The sequence below is a fragment of the Schistocerca piceifrons genome, chromosome 8 (genome assembly GCF_021461385.2).
Source record: "Schistocerca piceifrons isolate TAMUIC-IGC-003096 chromosome 8, iqSchPice1.1, whole genome shotgun sequence".
Classification (NCBI taxonomy): Eukaryota; Metazoa; Arthropoda; class Insecta; order Orthoptera; family Acrididae; genus Schistocerca; species Schistocerca piceifrons.
In genome coordinates, this window is record NC_060145.1 from 317360130 (window position 1) to 317368017 (window position 7888).

General features: G+C 35.2%; 1 protein-coding gene across 2 annotated transcripts in view; it reads right to left on the reverse strand.

Annotated features, from left to right (window-relative positions):
- LOC124711422 (phosphatidylinositol transfer protein alpha isoform) overlaps nt 1-4527 on the reverse strand; it is a 194296-nt gene extending 189769 nt beyond the window's left edge. The window contains exons 1-3 of one of the 2 annotated variants that reach the window (XM_047241488.1): nt 4145-4527; nt 3283-3313; nt 3032-3195 (exon numbers count right to left, since the gene is read on the reverse strand). In XM_047241488.1, coding sequence (XP_047097444.1) covers nt 3032-3195; nt 3283-3313; nt 4145-4161 — 212 coding nt within the window. In that variant the 5' untranslated portion in view covers nt 4162-4527. The remainder of the gene's footprint in view (nt 1-3031; nt 3196-3282; nt 3314-4144) is intronic. The other variant, XM_047241487.1, reaches the window with a different exon arrangement.
- Nucleotides 4528-7888: the final 3361 nt, after the last annotated feature.

Consider the following 7888-nt stretch of genomic DNA (forward strand, 5'->3'; position numbering starts at 1 on the left):
ACAAAATAAGGGTGAAATTATCAACTGCAGGAACAAAATGGGACAAAAGATGGATTGCTCAGTAATAACCCGTTTACAGATAATCAGATTCATTGTTAGACAGCTTAAAAGATTGGAATCAGTAAACCATTATTAAAAAATTTGCTCTTGTCTGTTGTTTAAAAGACATTGTAATTAAGTCTTCCCCTGCACTTAGGATACCCTATATTTACTGGGTATTAGGCTGAGCCAAGCTACCCCCACAGGACCCCACAATTATAATTTGGAAAAAAGTTTGTTCAGTATTTCAAGAAAGATACATGGATCTCAGAAAATTCTCAGTATTTTGTAATATGAAGTGAAAAAGACAGTACACCTACTCTGAAAAAAATGAAAATTCTGTTAATGAGTTTTAGATATGAACATATCTAATAAATGTTTGATATGGCTCGCAGAAAAATCAGTATAATAGTCCAATTCCCATTCATCATGATATACCACTCTAATGGATGATTGTTAAAAGGTTCCACAGAATAAATATAGTAACTGATTTTAATTTTTCCCTCAAGTACAAAAAAATACATACAACCTCAGCAAACTAGACATTCAGATTGTCAAGATAGCACAGTAACACACATGCCATTGTGTGATCCTTCAAAATAAAGATTTAACAGTTTGCGTTTATAATAATGGAGGAGTTAAGTACAATTCTATGAACTAAACAAACATCATGACCAACCCTTTGCTGATTAGTAGCCCAAGTTTACAATTTAAAGGAAATAGCATTTATTTTGTTACAAACTACATCACTGAAAGTGGGAGAATTTGTTTATGGCAATAACTGTTCTTCAAGTGAATATAATACAAAGTTTGTGTCAACATTTACAGGTCCAAACTTTTAGAGACGCACAAATGTTCTCCCATATACGTCCATATATGGAGGACAGAAGTACCCAATGCCTTGGTTCTAAAATTATGGCAATTTTCTCAACAGTAATACTATTTACCAATGCAAAATCTCTCATAATAGTGAGTGTAATAGGCAGGTAAATAAACAAAACAATGTGGTGATAAATTACAATAACATGCAATCAAAAATTACGCCTCATTTGAAGACAACTAAATTAACCAAATAAGACACCATCAGGAACCTACATCAATATTTCTACAGCTGTATTTCTGTAATAGCAAAATTTTATATGCGGTAATTTCAGTCTATCATGTTGCCAACTAGAAGGTAATATAAAAGACAACAACAACTCAGCTCATCCCCCCCATTATTCTTTGTGGCTGTCTCACTGTTTTGCACTGAATTACATAACTTAACAACACTGCCACAGCACTGGTATGCTCAAGAAATGTAACAGTAAACCACTATAATCTGATAAGTCATATGTGTGTAGTGTAGTAGACTGATATGGGTTGCCACAGTTTTATGCTAAAATTGTAATTACATACTACCTCTGTGGAGGTAATACTCTAAGGCAAAGCTATGAATCTAATAATAAAATGAATTATGTAGGTGTTGCAGTACCAGTAAAATCCAGATTACATGTATTAATTTTTGCTCAGGCACTATGATCACTATTCAAGTACCTTCCACTGTGCTAAGGTCATTTCCTGAAATGTTCTGAACAATCAACATATTTTCCTTTTATTGCATTCTTTTACTAATAAATTTATTCCTTCCTTAAGAAATATAATTTTGTATTACAGAAACAATAAATAAAGCCCCAACCCAAAAAAATTATGAGAAAATAGTTCTGGCGAAATTATAGTAGCAATTATAAAGTACAGTATGTCAAATCAAACCCCTTTTAGCCATCTACGTTCCTTACTGTCAATTTATTAGGCGACCAGTTTGGCGATACATTACGCCAACTTCAGGCCCCATGATGACATGTAAGAAGATTCTGACTTCAGTTCTGGTTGAAATAGGGACCAGCATTCAAAGATTGGTGTCTGTAGATTTCTGCTCGATACAGCAATCACTTCAAACATCATCTGCTGACAGTGAGCAGATGATGTTTGAAGTGATCATTGTATCAAGCAGAAATCTACAGACATCAGTCTTTGAATGCTGGCCCCTATTTCGACCGGAACTGAAGTCAGAATTTTCTTACACATCGGTCAGGGGCTTCAGGATGGCATAATATATCACCTAAACTGGTAGTCCAGTAAAATAACAGTTCAGAAATTAGACAGCTGAAAGGGGTTTGATTTGACATTCTGTACTGAGTTGCCAAGTCCTGCAAACATCTCTGAAAAGATGGACGTACAGAGGCAATAATAAAGTCTTCAGCCACACACAATTATAATGCGACACTTGTTAAGAAATGGCAGAAAACTGAAATAAAGATTTATTTTTAAATGATCGAATCCTATTCATTCCAATAAAATGACAACACAAATACACTTAAAGTGCCAACCAGAAGCAGATGTAGAACACAGGATGCTAGACAAGTAACTACCACACCCTTATTTAACATACTTTTACATGTTGTGCAATAATAATAATTGAAGCATAGTTATTGTGAACAGATGTTTAATAGTAGACATTGTTAGAAGCCACTGCCAAGTCAGAAAACTTCCTCACTTTTTTTTCACAACTTAACTAAATGATATTTAGCAAAACCCAGAGCTCACTTACCAAAGAGGGAACAAAGAAACCTAAACCACATGACAGAAATTCTGTATATTTAACAAACTCTCTATGATGAACTAGAGCTCTGGATGAATCAGAAAGAAACAATGAAAATCCAAGAGCTTTACCCTACACCAGTCATTGCAATGACCCACTGTTTTATAAGGCTCCCTTCAAATTTTATACTAGCACAATATTTCCCCTGATAAAACCAGCCAAAAACGGAAGACAATTTATAACGTCTAGTTTGAAAACGAGATCAAAACTTGAAACTCACGAGTTATTTTTATTTATTTACGCATGTTTACTTTTTTTATGAGTTACACAGAGGGAGAAATGGATGACCAGCATTCTCAGACAATGACTTCTTTTCGAGGAGTTGACAATAATGAGTTCAAATTCTCTTACCTTGCTAAGTGGTATATCTTGTAGGTGTATTGTCCTTTGCTATATTTTCCTCCTAGTAGCGGATGGTCATCAAATGGTTCATTCTTTAGCACCTCAATTCCTTCACCACCACCTGTTTCATTTTTACTTGCCTCTGCTACCGAATATAGTTGCGCAACTTGATACTGCAAAAATTACATACACAAATAAGACAAGGGATACAAACGGGTAATTCACAAAACAGAGAGCAGAAAGAATGTTTATGTACTTACCTCCTCAACAGTAAGAGGGAGTGTGACACGGCTGCAAAAATAAAACAAGAACGAAATATCAGTTCGGTGCCAGTTCTATTAAATCACAGCACAAGAAAAGAGTTATTGCCTGACTCAAGGAAAATAAAATTTTCGAATTATTGAACATATCGAAGAGGAACGTCACTGGACATATAGGTCACCTTACAAAACGAAGATAATGAGTAAATAGTTCGTCGAATCGAACCCACGCAAATCTGTACAAAATACCTTTCTGGTCTAGACAACACTTGCCATTGAATTAACTAAAACTACTGACACAAAACATTGCTGTTGAATAGTAATTTCACTTGGTTCACACGGAATACTGAAAGTGAACTCCGCAATCTACACTCGCATAGAAACATTGGTCTGCTACTTTGTGAAAGAAATGCAATAAACCGTTCGGTTGCTGCACCACATTACGGAAGTAAATGATAAATGTTTAGTCTTTTATTTCAATGAACAAAGAACACTATTCACAAAAGAAATAAACAGTTACACTTTAAATTTTAATGATACTGACATTACTTCTTAACCTATAAATGCCGGGGTATTTACTCTCGCGCTGGAACTATGAACATGATACGAACTTAATGTGGTACAAACACTGTATTTTATACTTTCTTGATAAGGAGACATTTTGGAAAATTATTGCTTCTAGTAAAGCCAGATGCAAATAAGATTCAGCAAGTCTCGCAGAGCGTCTGAGATGTCTGCTTTCTCATGACAGTACATACATTACGTGCTATTTGCAATAAGCACTATGTTCATAATACTATGTAAAGGATTTACAAACACGCAAAAGTATCAAAATACATAGTTTCTGTTACATAATACTTACTATTCCTTGATCAGCATCTTAAAGTTTCATACACATGGGGTGGACAGGCAGTACTACAACTGACGTAAGAAATGCGTCACTTTCAGCGCCGGAAGTTACGTCTAGGCTCAACGTCGAACAGATGAAAGACGGAACGCGAAACAGAGTGATTCACTTCAATAGCTGTCACTATGAACAATGTTAGTATTTAGAAATTCGTTGTTGAAAGCCTATGCTCTTGAATGATTAAGTTGTTGTTCTGAAAATTATACGGTATAATTATGATGCACCTCACTCACAGCTACACTCGCACTGAGCGCAGGGCTCTCGAGCACAGCGTTTTAAGTGGCGATAAAAAATAAAAGTCGCACCATCATTGCCGTCAAGCGTAAAACAACCAATACCAGCGCCGGAATATGATATTTCATCAAAGATGGGCGTTCTCCACACTGCTAACCACAAAAACACCGCGTAAGCTGAACGCATCGACACTCTCCACAGGAAAATTTGTTGTAACACACAGCCTTTAAAAGACTCGGCCGAGGAAAAAAAAAAAAAGCGATTCAGAGAGAAAAAAACCTCTAAACATTGTGATCCGTTCATATTTACTTACTTAGTCGTAAAACATAAAAACCACTTAACGTCCCAAATTAAAACTTGGCTATACAGTCAGTTTTAAAGATACTTTTAATTCATAAAGATCACCATCTATTTCAGGGCATTAAAGGCACTTTAAAATGGGTTTGTCTCACACAAAAGAATAACAACATTTGTTATTTATGTGCCACAGAATTAGTCTGGTTTGTGCAAATAATACTAGAATTTACAGCTGTTAATTTAGTGATATTAGCATAAAAGCTGTAATTTCCATTTATGAGTATAGAAACATAAATCTGCTACAATAGTATATAATTTAATATAGAGGTCATCAACAAGACTACAGCAAGAAATTTTCCACTCAACAGCCATTAATAAAATAACTTTGCTTTTTTTCTTTTGTCAAAATTCATTTTTATATGTTGTTTTGTGTCTTGATTTATCAATGAATAGTCTGTTCATTTCATTTGGTGATTACTGCACATGCATCCTCCCATTTGTACATTCACTGTGTTTCTGTAGATGTCTGGGGTAAGGAGCAAACTTTAGGGAATGGGAAAGAGTCAAGATGAACACTAATAAAGTGTTAAAATGCTATATTCTGTGTTTACTTGAACTAGACTTTACATAGTAACTTAACAAGGGAGTTGCTACTTTGAAGAAAGTTTATACTTTGTCATTTATGCTGTATATCATCTATTTCTACCTTCTCAACTACTCAGTATTTATTATGAAACTATAGTTATCTACAGGGCATTCAGAAATTCCCATTACAGACTTCTAAGACTTGTAGAGGAGAGTGAGTACAGAATATTTTGAATGTTTGGAAATGTCATCCTACAATGCTACAGACAATCAAAGTTACAGACACTGTCGCCTGTAAATGTATGTACATACTGGGTGTTTGCAAGGTGATATTACAGACTTTCTAGAATGATGGAGAAGGGTGAATGTATCAATCTGAGGTAAGGGCCTCAGTAGTGGAAACAGATGAGTCAAAAGTTATAAGCAGAAACAATTCTGATACCTTTGACAGTGGAATACATGTACTGGTACTGTTGCTACTTAAGATTTTAGGGTAGGCAACTTTCAGAGATGGTAGAAGGACCAAAACAAGAAAAAATGTCTATTAAACATGGGCTCTAAAATGCATATCTTAAGAGCTATGAGCACTTGTTCCTTAGAGGAGGTGTGTTTCACTCTAACAAAGATGAAAAAGTGCTCATAGCTCCTCGGGTATGCATTTTAGAGCAAATGTTTACTAGTTTACTGGACTTTTATCTTGCTTCAGTCCATATTACTTCCTTTAAAAGCTGCCTACCCTACAAAGTTAGCAACAACAGCACCAGTACATGTATTCCATTGTCAGAGGTATCAGAACAGTTTTCGCTTATAATTTTTGACTCATTTGCTTCTTGTACAGGGACCCCTACCTCAAATTGATACATTTATACTTCTGCATCATCCTAGAAAGTTATAACATCATCACAGAATCATCCTGTATTTACATACATTTATAGATGCGGTGCCTATACCTTTGACGGTCTGTAATGTCATCAGATGACATTTCTGGACATGGGTTCCTATTCAAAATATTATATATTCACGCACCTCTATGGTCTTATAAGTTTGTAATGGGAATTTCCAAATACCCTGTATGTAGGCCACGGGTAGGGATATCTCTGTCCAGGACCACTGTCGCTGAAATATCTAGGCTACATTTACTTGGCACATTGTGCAACACCAATTCATAATTTATTTTTAAGCACAAAATACATCTTTCATGTAACATATGTAAGACCTATAGTAAACTGTTTATCTCATAATGATGGTCAAATGACATCACTGAAGCATCCCTGTCAGCCAGGTTTAATTAAGATGTGGGACAATAGTTTCACTGAATCATAAATGTTGATTCACTTATACTATTCAAAGAGAATTCACAGGATGAACAATGGAAACAAATTTATCAAGGTCACCCAGTAAATGAGAAATTTCCTTAAAATATTCTTAAAACATCATAAATCCAGTTTTCCTTTACAATGGGACAGGAACAGTTACAGTGGCACATGTGAGAAAGGGTGGCTGACAAGTGGTCAAAGTGAGGTGGGAGGGAAATAGAGCCTTATTAATGGAGAGGGTTAGCTCTAACAAAGGATTAAAGGGGCACTACAACCAGTATTACAGAATTCTTTACGATCTCATCAGATGAGTAAAAATCTCTAAACATATATTTTCATGACCACAAAACAAGAACTATAGAAAATTACCTTATCTGTAGCAAAAGGCTAAGAATGATGAGATGAGGACACTAGTAAAGCAGACCCTAGAAAAACAGACTGCCACTTAACACAAAGAGCACAGAGGTACTGATCGCCTTCCAAAGAAAACTGAAGGAACATCTCATTTATAAGTGTTGGTATAAGCTGAAGCAATACTTGCAGGCAAACTCATAGAAAAAAGGTACATTTAAAATTGGGAATGGAGTAAAACATTCCTTCTTCATGTGGAAACCAACTTTCTGAAGAGGGAAGAAAGGAAACCCAAGCAAAATGTTGAAATAGAAAACATACAGCTGAAGTGGAGAACAGTGCATCTGATGCTATATAATAGTGCAAATGTGATTTTAAAAACATCGTTCTTCACTTTGTATAAATGTATTAGCAACCTTTCTCTCATATGGCACACATATATTACTTTTTTTACTGTCTTTAGATCTGTAGAATGGTGTATTAATTGATACAGGTTATTAGTGCTTGTTTCAGGCCTAGTGGTCTAGCAATGAAGCACATGCATGGAAACCATAGGGTTGCAGGGTCCTGTCAAAATTGGATAACAGAAAGTTTTAGTCTGGCTTTAATCTTGTCTCCTTTCTAGAGCATGTGAGAAGTTATCAGGAACATTTTGATTCTATGTTAAACTGTAGAACTCTTTCCCCTCAGCCACATACTATGAAGATCAAAGTTATTATTATTATTATTATTATTTATTGCCCGTCATTACCATTACTTAAAATTTTTGTTTTTTCTGTGTTTTTAGTGTATCTTCAATATCTGGTTATATTACAAAATTGTTAAGGCTTTCGTGGCCCTGTGTTGACAACTTACCTGTTGGCTTCTGTCTCAGGTTGTTCAGCTTCCATCTGCTTCATAATTTTTCTGGTGTTTC